General features: G+C 48.7%; 1 protein-coding gene across 12 annotated transcripts in view; it reads left to right on the top strand.

Annotated features, from left to right (window-relative positions):
• The window catches only part of LOC110531425 (phosphatidylinositol-binding clathrin assembly protein), a 72,663-nt gene that overhangs the window by 34,654 nt on the left and 24,798 nt on the right, over positions 1 to 13,211 (top strand). For 7 of the 12 annotated variants that reach the window (XM_036987276.1, XM_036987286.1, XM_036987282.1 and 4 more), the window contains 7 exons: positions 4,478 to 4,553; positions 5,064 to 5,166; positions 5,476 to 5,569; positions 5,775 to 5,886; positions 9,667 to 9,773; positions 12,505 to 12,546; positions 12,945 to 12,965. In XM_036987276.1, the coding sequence (XP_036843171.1) occupies positions 4,478 to 4,553; positions 5,064 to 5,166; positions 5,476 to 5,569; positions 5,775 to 5,886; positions 9,667 to 9,773; positions 12,505 to 12,546; positions 12,945 to 12,965 (555 nt within the window). The remainder of the gene's footprint in view (positions 1 to 4,477; positions 4,554 to 5,063; positions 5,167 to 5,475; positions 5,570 to 5,774; positions 5,887 to 9,666; positions 9,774 to 12,504; positions 12,547 to 12,944; positions 12,966 to 13,211) is intronic. The other 5 variants (XM_036987281.1, XM_036987287.1, XM_036987278.1 and 2 more) reach the window with 3 other exon arrangements.

Raw genomic sequence — 13,211 nt, 5'->3', positions numbered from 1 at the left:
TTTTTTCTCTTCTTAGTTTTTTCAGTTAATATAAACTTCTGTCGTCAGGTGCTCTTTGGTTTCCGTGGTAACTGTAAACTTTTCTCCGACAGAAACAAACGTCTTTTAAGACGCATTCCTTTCTCTTTTTATTTGCTTGTAACTTTTTGAGTCTAGTTACTTTCACAAAAATCGTAAGCAGAAACAGCCATTCCTTTTTGTAAGTATTTTATTTATAGTTTTGAAAAGAGGACACGGGGGTGAAGATGAGATTTACCCAAAGAGACTGAACTAGAGAGGGATTGGTTTAATGAGTTCTATAGCTAGCTAGTTTTTGAACCAGAGCGAGAGAGGGATGGGGGGGGGGGCGCGCGAGACGGATAGAGAGAGGGGGAGGGGGAGGGGGGCGCGAGACGGATAGAGAGAGGGGGAGGGGGGCGCGAGACGGATAGAGAGAGAGGGAGACAGAAATGCGAAGAGTGAACGAGGGAGAGAGGTCAGTTAGAGCGAGGGCTTTCTCATTGAAGACTCAGATGTCTTAATAATAGATGTCGTTTTCCCTCTGACACAGTCGACCGTTATTCCAACATTCATTATTTGACGGGCTACTAGACTGCTTCTGAATCCGTTTCAAGGCCTCTCCGCCTCCCCTCTTCTCCCCTCCCCTCTTCTCCCCCCCTCCTCTCCCCTCCTCTCTTCTCCCCCCCCCTCCTCTCCCCCCCCCTCCTCTCCCCTCCCCTCTTCTCCCCTCCCCTCTTCTCCCCTCCCCTCTTCTCCCCCCCTCTTCTCCCCTCCCCTCTTCTCCCCCCTCCTCTCCCCTCCTCTCTTCTCCCCCCCCCTCCTCTCCCCTCCTCTCCTCTCCCCTCCTCTCTTCTCCCCTCCTCTCTTCTCCCCTCCTCTCTTCTCCCCCCCTCTTCTCCCCCCCTCCTCTCCCCTCCCCTCCTCTCCCCTCCCCTCCTCTCCCCTCCCCTCTTCTCCCCTCCCCTCTTCTCCCCTCCTCTCTTCTCCCCTCCCCTCTTCTCCCCTCCCCTCTTCTCCCCTCCCCTCTTCTCCCCTCCCCTCCTCTCAAATCAAATGTTATTGGTCACATACACATGGTTAGCAGATGTTATTGGTCACATACACATGGTTAGCAGATGTTATTGGTCACATACACATGGTTAGCAGATGTTATTGATCAAATACACATATTTAGCAGATGTTATTGGTCACATGGTTAGCAGATGTTATTGGTCACATGGTTAGCAGATGTTATTGGTTACATACACACGGTTAGCAGATGTTATTGGTCACATGGTTAGCAGATGTTATTGGTCACATGGTTAGCAGATGTTATTGGTCACATGGTTAGAAGATGTTATTGGTCACATGGTTAGCAGATGTTATTGGTCACATACACATGGTTAGCAGATGTTATTGGTTACATGGTTAGCAGATGTTATTGGTCACATGGTTAGCAGATGTTATTGGTCACATGGTTAGCAGATGTTACTGGTCACATGGTTAGCAGATGTTACTGCGAGTGTAGCGAAATACTTGTGCTTCTAGTTCTGACAGTGCAGTAATATCAAGTAATCTAACAATTCCACAACTACCTAATACACTAAAGGGATGGAATAAGAATATGTAAACTCAGCAAAAAAAAGAGTCCCCTTTTCAGGACCCTGTCTTTCAAAGATAATTTGTAAAAATCCAAATAACTTCACAGATCTTCATTGTAAAGGGTTTAAACACTGTTTCCCATGCTTGTTCAATGAACCATAAACAATTAATGAACATGCACCTGTGGAACGGTCGTTAAGACACTAACAGCTGACAGACGGTAGGCAATTAAGGTCACAGTTATGAAAACTTAGGACACTAAAGTGGCCTTTCTACTGACTGAAAAACACTAAAAGAAAGATGCCCAGGGAGACAGGACGGACAGCTGATCGTCCTCGCAGTGGCAGATCACGTGTATCAACACCTGCACAGGATCGGTACATCCGAACATCACACCTGCAGGACAGGCACAGGGAGAGAGGCTGAGGGCTTGTAGGCCTGTTGTCAGGCAGGTCCTCACCAGACATCACCGGCAACAACGTCGCCTATGAGCACAAACCCACCGTCGCTGGACCAGACAGGACTGGCAAAAAGTGCTCTTCACTGACAAGTCGCGGTTTTGTCTGATGGTCGGATTCTCGTTTATCGTCGAAGGAATGAGCGTTACGTTGAGGCCTGTACTCTGGAGCGGGAGTGATTTGGAGGTGGAGGGTCCGTCATGGTCGGGGGGGGGTGTCGCAGCTCATCCTGACATGACCCTCCAGCATGATAATGCCACCAGCCATACTGCTCGTCTGTGCGTGATTTCCTGCAAGACAGGAATGTCAGTGTTCTGCCATGGCCAGCGAATAGCCCGGATCTCAATCCCATTGAGCACGTCTGGGACCTGTTGGATCGGAGGGTGAGGCCTAAGGCCATTCCCCCCAGAAATGTCTGGGAATTTGCAGGTGCCTTGGTGGAAGAGTGGGGTAACATCTCACAGCAAGAACTGGCAAATCTGGTGCAGTCCATGAGGAGGAGATGCACTGCAGTACTTAGTATCTGGTGTGGCCACCAGCTGCATTGACTTACTTTTGATTTTGACCCCCCCTTTGTTCAGGGACACATTATTCCATTTCTGTTTGTCACATGTCTGGGGAACTTGTTCAGTTCATGTCTCAGTTGTTGAATCTTGTTATGTTCATACAAATATTTACACATGTTAAGTTTTCTGAAGATTAACACAGTTGACAGTGAGAGGACGTTTCTTTTTGCTGAGTTAACATATAAATATACCGAGCGGCATAGGCCCCTCCCTTCTCTCTCCTCTGAATCAATTCATCAATCTGCAGGCTGTGGCAGTGGAGAGGTTCCCATGTCTCCATCTTGGAACAATTCAACCCATTTGATGCATATCAATTGGATTTAATCAAGTTGAGTGAACGCTCCAATGAAAGCAATACTCATGAATTCTCTCTGATCTATAAGATCACATGAGCTCTGGGCCAATTGTGTTGTGTGGTCCTGTTGAACTCTCTCTTTCTTCTACTCTCGCTCACTCTTTCCTTTCTGCTCTCTTGCTCGCTCTCCGCTCCTCTCTCTCTCCGCTCCTCTCTCTCTTCTTCTCTCTCTTTCTCCTCTCTCCGCTCCTCTCTCTCTCTGCTCCTCTCTCTTTCTCCTCTCTCTCTTTCTCCCGCTCCTCTCTCTTTCTCCTCTCTCTCTTTCTCCTCTCTCTCTTTCTCCTCTCTCTTTCTCCTCTCTCTCTTTCTCCTCTCTCTCTTTCTCCTCTCTCTCCGCTCCTCTCTCTCTTTCTCCTCTCTCTCCGCTCCCCTCTCTCTTTCTCCTCTCTCTCTTTCTCCTCTCTCTCTTTCTCCTCTCTCTCTTTCTCCTCTCTCTCCGCTCCTCTCTCTCTTTCTTCTCTCTCTCCGCTCCTCTCTCTCTTTCTTCTCTCTCTCCGCTCCTCTCTTTCTCCTCTCATTCCTCTCTGTCCTCCGCTCCTCTCTTTCTTCTCTCTCCGCTCCCCTCTCTCATTCCTCTCTCTCTGCGCCTCTCTCTCCGCTCCTCTTTCTCTGCGCCTCTCTCTCCGCTCCTCTCTTTCTCTGCGCCTCTCTCTCCGCTCTTCTCTTTCTCTGCGCCTCTCTCTCTCTGCGCCTCTCTCTCTTTCCTCTCTCTCTTTCCTCTCTTTCTTCTCTCTCTGCTCCTCTCTCTTTCCGCTCCTCTCTCTTTCTTCTCTCTCTCCTCTCATTCCTCTCTCTCTCCTCTTTCCTCTCGCTCTCTCCGCTCCTCTCTCTCTGCTCTCTTTCCTCTCGCTTCCTCTCGCATTTGCCACAGGCCAAATGCTTAGTTAGCTATACACACACGCGTGCAATCACAGATGCACACACCCAATCCACAGAGCATGTTTTTCTCAGCTCTCATACCAGTCCTTAAAAAAAAAAAAACTCATGACAACATCTTCCTAATTACTCTGATAAATGCTGGAGAGAGAGAATAAGATCAAGGTCAGTTTCTAGTCCTTCCATGTTTTCTTAGGGGAGTTCATTGTCTGTCACAGAAGTGTGATGGATATTAGAAGAGTGTCGTGTGAATCCCCCGCATTCTGAGATGCTCCGTCTGAACCAGGAATAGATGGGGAACATCAGCTAGGAACGTTGATGTTCCAGACTGCTCATGTCTCAGCAGAGGGCGCCTCTTTCCCGGGAATTCCCAGCCTTGTGTGTGTGTGTGTGTGTGTGTCCCCCTCATCCCTGCCAATTGAATGTAGTCCATGTTGATACTTGAAGAGATGGGATGCATCTTAAATAGCACCCTGTTCCCTAAATAGCGCAGTCGTTGTATTAAGAGCCCAGACTGAAGTAGTGAATAGGGTGGTATTTTGGACGCGCACATGGGATTTCTCTGACCCCGTTTTAGTCAGGAACTCTTTAATTCTGACCTGAGACTTCTGCCTTTTTTTTTCTCCTTCCATTTTTCTCAGCGTCTTATCCAGTATCTGGCTTCTAGAAACACCCTCTTCAACTTGAACAACTTCTTGGACAAAGGTGCTCTGCAAGGTATGATATGTGCTACAACACACTTACTAGCGCATGATTCCACACGCACACACACGGCTTTGGTCTCAGATTCTCTCCATTTTAGTGGGGTGGGAGAGGTTTCACTGGGGGTACTGTGGTGGTTTCCATCAAATGAGGTTGGCTCAAAGGCTCTCTCTCGTTCTCTCTCTCTCTCTCTCGTTCTTTCCCTCTCTCTCGTTCTCTCTCTCTTGTTCTTTCCCTCTCTCGTTCTCTCTCTTGTGTTCTCTCTTTCTCTCTCTCTGTCTCTCGTTCTTTCTCTCGCTCTCGTTCTTTCTCTCGCTCTCGTTCTTTCTCTCGCTCTCGTTCTTTCTCTCTCTCTCTCTCGTTCTTTCTCTCTCTCTCTCTCGTTCTTTCTCTCTCTCGTTCTTTCTCTCGTTCTTTCTCTCTCGCTCTCTCGTTCTTTCCCTCTCTCTCGTTCTCTCTCGTTCTCTCCCCCTCTCTCTCGTTCTCTCTCGTTCTCTCCCCCTCTCTCTCGTTCTCTCTCTCCAGGTTATGACATGTCTACGTTCATCCGTCGGTACAGCCGCTATCTGAATGAGAAGGCCATGTCTTACAGACTGGTGGCTGTGGACTTTACCAAGATGAAGAGAGGGTAGGACACAATAGTTAATATATACAGCCTGCTAGGACTGTACCGGGCCGGCCTGCTAGGACTGTACCGGGCCGGCCTGCTGAGACTACTAGGACTGTACCGGACTGAGCCAAGTTGAGCTCTACTGGCCCGGCCTACTGAGCCTACTAGGACTGTCCCGGCCGGCCTGCTGAGCCAAGTTGAGTCAGCCCAGTACGAGTCAGGTTGCCTCTATGTAATGAATCGGGTAAAACGGGCCTTAGCAACCTGCCACTACCAGCTGGTCCAGGAAAAGGAAACTAACTACAAATGTGTGTGTATATTTTCCAGGATTGACGGTGTGATGCGCACCATGAGCACAGAGAAGCTCATCAAGACGTTACCGATTATCCAGAACCAACTAGACGCACTGTTAGACTTCCAGGTAAGTGTGTGTTCAACGGAATGTGTGTGTATATAGTGGGAGAGATGTGAACTGACGTTTCATTTTGTGATTTTTGGAGATCGAGAAATATGTTTTTGAAATGATTCTCTTCCTCCCTCTTTCCTCCTCCTCGGCCCGCTCCTTCTTCCCCTCTTCATCCTCTCCCTCTCCATCCCTGTCTTCCTGTCTCCCTGTCTCCGTCCAGGCCAACCCTAATGAGTTAACTAACGGAGTCATCAATGCAGCCTTCATGCTGCTGTTTAAAGACTCCATCCGTCTGTTTGCTGCCTACAACGAGGGTGTCATCAACCTACTGGGTAAGGACAGGCCTAGAATCAGATTTAACCATTCTTTCTTGCTGAGTAAAGGAATAAGGATTATCAATTCGGCTGCAGGCCGATTTTTATTAAAAATAAAAATGATTGAGTGGATGTACGGGGGTCCGGAACACAATTACAAATCATTTGGAGACTGCAATTTGACCAAGAATCCCAAACGGATATAATATTTGACTAAAACATGATCATTTTCAAACCTTGCTTACGATTGTATACGATTACGTGTCTCCATTGGGAATAGTTGGGAACAGATTTCAAAAATTTGAAATCACTTGGAGCTGATTTCCTGTTGTTCTTTTATGTCCTTGTTTTTCTCCGAAAACTTGGAGGGGCGAGTTAAACTACCGGAGGGCTGAAGTCGCCCCCCGGGGCACCAGTTGGGGAACCCTAGTATACAGAACCCTCTTAGACACTGACATGTTGGGGAACCCTCTTAGACACTGAGATGTGGGGAACCCTAGTATACAGAACCCTCTTAGACACTGACATGTTGGGGAACCCTCTTAGACACTGACATGTGGGGAACCCTAGTATACAGAACCCTCTTAGACACTGACATGTTGGGGAACCCTCTTAGACACTGACATGTTGGGGAACCCTCTTAGACACTGACATGTGGGGAACCCTAGTACACAGACACCTCTTAGACACTGACATGTTGGGGAACCCTAGTACACAGACACCTCTTAGACACTGACATGTTGGGGAACCCTAGTACACAGACACCTCTTAGACACTGACATGTTGGGGAACCCTCTTAGACACTGACATGTTGGGGAACCCTCTTAGACACTGACATGTTGGGGAACCCTCTTAGACACTGACATGTTGGGGAACCCTAGTATACAGAACCCTCTTAGACACTGACATGTTGGGGAACCCTCTTAGACACTGACATGTGGGGAACCCTAGTACACAGACACCTCTTAGACACTGACATGTTGGGGAACCCTAGTACACAGACACCTCTTAGACACTGACATGTTGGGGAACCCTAGTACACAGACACCTCTTAGACACTGACATGTTGGGGAACCCTCTTAGACACTGACATGTTGGGGAACCCTAGTACACAGACACCTCTTAGACACTGACATGTTGGGGAACCCTCTTAGACACTGACATGTTGGGGAACCCTCTTAGACACTGACATGTGGGGAACCCTAGTATACAGAACCCTCTTAGACACTGACATGTTGGGGAACCCTAGTACACAGACACCTCTTAGACACTGACATGTTGGGGAACCCTAGTACACAGACACCTCTTAGACACTGACATGTTGGGGAACCCTAGTACACAGACACCTCTTAGACACTGACATGTTGGGGAACCCTCTTAGACACTGACATGTTGGGGAACCCTCTTAGACACTGACATGTTGGGGAACCCTCTTAGACACTGACATGTTGGGGAACCCTAGTATACAGACACCTCTTAGACACTGACATGTGGGGAACCCTAGTATACAGAACCCTCTTAGACACTGACATGTTGGGGAACCCTCTTAGACACTGACATGTTGGGGAACCCTAGTACACAGACACCTCTTAGACACTGACATGTTGGGGAACCCTAGTACACAGACACCTCTTAGACACTGACATGTTGGGGAACCCTCTTAGACACTGACATGTGGGGAACCCTAGTATACAGAACCCTCTTAGACACTGACATGTTGGGGAACCCTCTTAGACACTGACATGTTGGGGAACCCTAGTATACAGAACCCTCTTAGACACTGACATGTTGGGGAACCCTCTTAGACACTGACATATTGAGGAACCCTAGTATACAGACACCTCTTAGACACTGACATGTTGGGGAACCCTAGTATACAGACACCTCTTAGACACTGACATGTTGGGGAACACTAGATTGGTACGGATGTAGACTGTGAGCTGGCAACACTAGATTGGTACGGATGTAGACTGTGAGCTGGCAACACTAGATTGGTACTGATGATAATTGGATGTAGACTGTGAGCTGTCAACACTAGATTGGTACAGATGTAGACTGTGAGCTGGCAACACTAGATTGGTACAGATGTAGACTGTGAGCTGGCAACACTAGATTGGTACAGATGTAGACTGTGAGCTGGCAACACTAGATTGGTACTGATGATAATTGGATGTAGACTGTGAGCTGTCATCTCTAGATTGGTACGGATGATAATTGGATGTAGACTGTGAGCTGGCAACACTAGATTGGTACTGATGATAATTGTATGAAGACTGTGAGCTGGCAACACTAGATTGGTACTGATGATAATTGGATGTAGACTGTGAGCTGTCATCTCTAGATTGGTATGGAGGGAGACTGAGCTGTCATCTCTAGATTGGTACTGTTGATAATTGTATGTAGACTGAGCTGTCATCTCTAGATTGGTACTGTTGATAATTGTATGTAGACTGAGCTGTCATCTCTAGATTGGTACTGTTGATAATTGTATGTAGACTGAGCTGTCATCTCTAGATTGGTACTGTTGATAATTGTATGTAGACTGAGCTGTCATCTCTAGATTGGTACTGTTGATAATTGTATGTAGACTGAGCTGTCATCTCTAGATTGGTACGGAGGTAGACTGAGCTGTCATCTCTAGATTGGTACGGAGGTAGACTGAGCTGTCATCTCTAGATTGGTACTGTTGATAATTGTATGTAGACTGAGCTGTCATCTCTAGATTGGTACGGAGGGAGACTGAGCTGTCATCTCTAGATTGGTACTGTTGATAATTGTATGTAGACTGAGCTGTCATCTCTAGATTGGTACGGAGGGAGACTGAGCTGTCATCTCTAGATTGGTACTGTTGATAATTGTATGTAGACTGAGCTGTCATCTCTAGATTGGTACGGAGGGAGACTGAGCTGTCATCTATAGATTGGTACTGATGATAATTGTATGTAGACTGAGCTGTCATCTCTAGATTGGTACGGAGGGAGACTGAGCTGTCATCTCTAGATTGGTACTGATGATAATTGTATGTAGACTGAGCTGTCATCTCTAGATTGGTACTGGTGGCTGTTATCACATTGTGCTTCTTCTTGCCATGAGATTTAAAGTTCTTGTGCCAATTTGATGTGGTTTTAAATCTGCTATGTTAGACTCTCAGACAGGGAATATCAATGAACACTACAGGTTGTCTATAGGCTGATGTGAGCTCCGCTGTCGTGTGTGTGTGTAATGCAATGCAATGCTGTGGCTCTGTCTTGACAGGTTGAGATGTATTTCTGAGTGTCTCCCTCTACTAATGGCTTTTTTGTACTCTCTCTCTCTCTCTCTCTCTGCTGTCTCCTATCCTCTCTCTCTCTCTCTCTGCTGTCCTCTGTCTCTGCTCTCGGTCTCTGCTGTCTGTCTCTGCTGTCTCCTATCCTGTCTCTCTCTCTCTCTCTCTCTCTCTCTCTCTCTGCTGTCCTCTGTCTCTGCTCTCCTCGGTCTCTGCTGTCTCCTATCCCTCTGCTCTCCTCGGTCTCTGCTGTCTGTCTCTGCTGTCTCCTATCCTCTCTCTCTCTCTCTCTCTGTCTCTGCTGTCTCCTATCCTCTCTCTGTCTCTGCTGTCTCCTATCCTCTCTCTCTCTCCCTCTCTCTGTCTCTGCTGTCTCCTATCCTCTCTCTCTCTCTGTCTCTCTGTCTCTGCTGTCTCCTATCCTCTCTCTCTCTCTGTCTCTCTGTCTCTGCTGTCTCCTATCCTCTCTGTCTCTCTCTGTCTCTCTGTCTCTGCTGTCTCCTATCCTCTCTCTCTCTCTGTCTCTGTCTCAGAGAAGTATTTTGATCTGAAGAAGGGTCAGTGTAAAGAGGCGTTGGACATCTATAAGAAGTTCCTGTACAGGATGACCAAGCTGTCTGAGTTTCTCAAAGTAGCAGAGGTACACACGCACACTGTACGCAAACTCACAGGCCAAATCCTGCGTCCTCTCTCTCCGTCCTCTCTCGTCTACTTTTCAATAAGGTCAAAGGTAATCGAGGATAGGCGGCGAGGAGAGTGAACTAGGATGAAAATGCCCTTGTATGAAAGGAATGTTCGGGCGAATCACATCGGTGACCGTTGTTCGGTGTTGCATTATGGTTATAAAAACTGTCAGACTACATGTTGAGGCGTGAGCTTTACAAAAATCACGGGAATTAAGGTCATGCCGGTTTTTTGAAGTCGCTGCGGTAGCATCTCACCAGCTGCATTGTGGGGGGGGGGAACTATTTGTCAACCAGTCATCGGGGTGTTTTGGTTGACCCATTCAAATGTGGCCAAAGACTGAAACAGGAATCGACTTTGCTGTGATTGTAAAGCTACAGGACATACAAATGAAAGGGATATTTGAGACCTCTAACCAATGAATTGTACACAAGTTATGCCTCCAGTTTCAGTGTGTCATACGGAGGTACAGAGCGTTTATTTCCACATTAATTCAGTAAAAAGTTTAAAAACGGAAAGCAGCCGTGTTGACCTGAGTCTCTTCGGCTGTCGCAGATGCCCCTCCCCAGACTTTGGTCTACGGTCTGCTTCGTTGGGCTTTACCTCTGGGACACCCCCAGTAGCTCCTCCACTCCCACATCAGGCAAATTACGTTTACTGGGGTGGATCCCAAAATAAAGGTGCATTGGGATAATTAGGTTTTTAACTCTGACATTTTGTAGATAAAACATAGTCTATCGTGTTTTTAAATGTGTGTTTCTCTCTGATACCACACACTTGTGGAGCACTTATTGTTTTCCCGGAGGATGGGGGAGAGAGAGGACGGACTTTTGCCCAATGAGAAAAGGCCATAGACGTGTACACACACACACACACACACACACACACACACACACACACACACACACACACAGAGAGTACGCCAACTCATGTACGCAGCTGAACACCTCCAAAAATGACCCTTAGATGGGGTGGAGGTTAGGTGCTCTCATTCCTTCTCTCACTCCCCCTCTCTCTCCCATCTCTCACTCCCCCTCTCTCTCCCATCTCTCACTCCCCCTCTCTCTCCCATCTCTCACTCCCCCTCTCTCTCCCATCTCTCACTCCCCCTCTCTCTCCCATCTCTCACTCCCCCTCTCTCTCCCATCTCTCACTCCCCCTCTCTCTCCCATCTCTCACTCCCCCTCTCTCTCCCATCTCTCACTCCCCCTCTCTCTCCCGTCTCTCACTCCCCCTCTCTCTCCCGTCTCTCACTCCCCCTCTCTCTCCCGTCTCTCACTCCCCCTCTCTCTCCCGTCTCTCACTCCCCCTCTCTCTCCCGTCTCTCACTCCCCCTCTCTCTCCCGTCTCTCACTCCCCCTCTCTCTCCCGTCTCTCACTCCCCCTCTCTCTCCCGTCTCTCACTCCCCCTCTCTCTCCCGTCTCTCACTCCCCCTCTCTCTCCCGTCTCTCACTCCCCCTCTCTCTCCCGTCTCTCACTCCCCCTCTCTCTCCCGTCTCTCACTCCCCCTCTCTCTCCCGTCTCTCACTCCCCCTCTCTCTCCCGTCTCTCACTCCCCCTCTCTCTCTCGCCCCACTCCCCCTCTCTCTCTCTCGCCCCACTCCCCATCTCTCCCCACTCCCCCTCTCTCTCTCCCTCTCTCTCTCTCGCCCCACTCCCCCTCTCTCCCCACTCCCCCTCTCTCCCCACTCCCCCTCTCTCTCTCTCTCTCTCTCGCCCCACTCCCCCTCTCTCCCCACTCCCCCTCTCTCTCTCTCGCCCCACTCCCCCTCTCTCCCCACTCCCCCTCTCTCTCTCCCCACTCCCCCTCTCTCTCTCCCCACTCCCCCTCTCTCTCGCCCCTCTCCCCCTCTCTCTCTCCCCCTCTCTCTCTCCCCCTCTCTCTCGCCCCACTCCCCCTCTCTCTCTCCCCACTCCCCCTCTCTCCCCACTCCCCCTCTCTCCCCACTCCCCCTCTCTCTTGCCCCTCTCTCCCCCTCTCTCTCTCGCCCCTCTCTCCCCCTCTCTCTCTCCCCCTCTCTCTCGCCCCACTCCCCCTCTCTCCCCTCTCCCCCTCTCTCTTGCCCCTCTCTCCCCCTCTCTCTCGCCCCACAGTTTCAATGTTTTGGAACTATTTTAAATGTGTGTTCAATTTGCTCACCATTCATTCACCACACTCTCACCATGTCTCGTCTCCCATTGGTCAGTCACAAGGGCATACTCAAGATCGTCCAATCATATTCATCGATCCGGTTGTGTCAGCATGTTTGATTGGAATCTTCATTTTGTTTCCATTGTTGTTTTTCGATGTTTACAAACGCTGCGTCCCAATAATCTCTCCTTTCTCCTGAAGTGTGCACTTGTACACTTCTCTTCATGGTTTGAATGATTCGGATCCCCATTAACCGACGCCGTTGAGGCCCCATTAAGTGTTTGTTTGTATCAGTTACACATGTGGGTACATACACACGACATGGGTTTGAAAGGAAATTACTGGTATGTAGAAACACACTAGCATCCTCCAATCCAATGCTTTTACATTTGTGGAAAGTAGTGATCAAGTGCACACTTCAGGAGGAAGGAGATATTATTGGGACGCAGCGCCCTGGTCACTGCATGGAAGTAATGATTCCCTTGTTTTATTTTCTCCCTTCCCCCTGTTTTCCGTTGGCCTGTTTTGTTTTCCGTTGTGTGTCTGTGACAACAGCAAGTTGGAATAGATCAGGGTGATATCCCCGATCTCTCACAGGTCAGTCTATATTTTCACCTCTTCTGGTTCCACACACACACACATCTTCATCCATTCATTCATGTAACAGCTCTGTCTCTCTCGCTGTCTCTCTCGCTGTCTCTCTCGCTGTCTCTCTCGCTGTCTCTCTCGCTGTCTCTCTCGCTGTCTCTCTCGCTGTCTCTCTCGCTGTCTCTCTCTGTCTGTCATTTTGTTGATCTCCCTCTTTTCTCTGTACTCCTTTCTCTTTGCCTTCAACATGTGTTGTGCTTACCCTGTTGGTTCAGTCATTTGTTTCAAAGTGAGTTGTGACTGTGGAGTCCCAGACAGGCAATGAGCTTGGCAGTGATGTGAAACATCATTATAAGTTGCAGACCACTGTAAAGTAAAACAAGCCCTCTACCATTCCCCCCCAACAGGCCGTTAAAGGATCATGCATTGTAGGTGGTGGGTTACTTACTGTAATGCTTTTTCCCCCCAGCATCTCCCCTCCCTAGAAACACCAGCACTACTTCAGCTGAAGAGTGAAGTCAATGACCTTAGTTGTGGTGACTGCTGTGACATGAGGTTGTTGACTTTACTTTAGCTTGTGCTCTGGTTTGCATGAACCCCCCCCACCCCATGCATGAACGCACGTCCAGACAGACCCAGAGTGGGTCAGGGGTCAGCTATATACATTGAAAGGT

Source organism: Oncorhynchus mykiss, chromosome 9, assembly GCF_013265735.2.
Source record: "Oncorhynchus mykiss isolate Arlee chromosome 9, USDA_OmykA_1.1, whole genome shotgun sequence".
Classification (NCBI taxonomy): Eukaryota; Metazoa; Chordata; class Actinopteri; order Salmoniformes; family Salmonidae; genus Oncorhynchus; species Oncorhynchus mykiss.
Note: the sequence above shows the minus strand (reverse complement) of the source record. Positions and strands in the feature narration are given on the sequence as shown.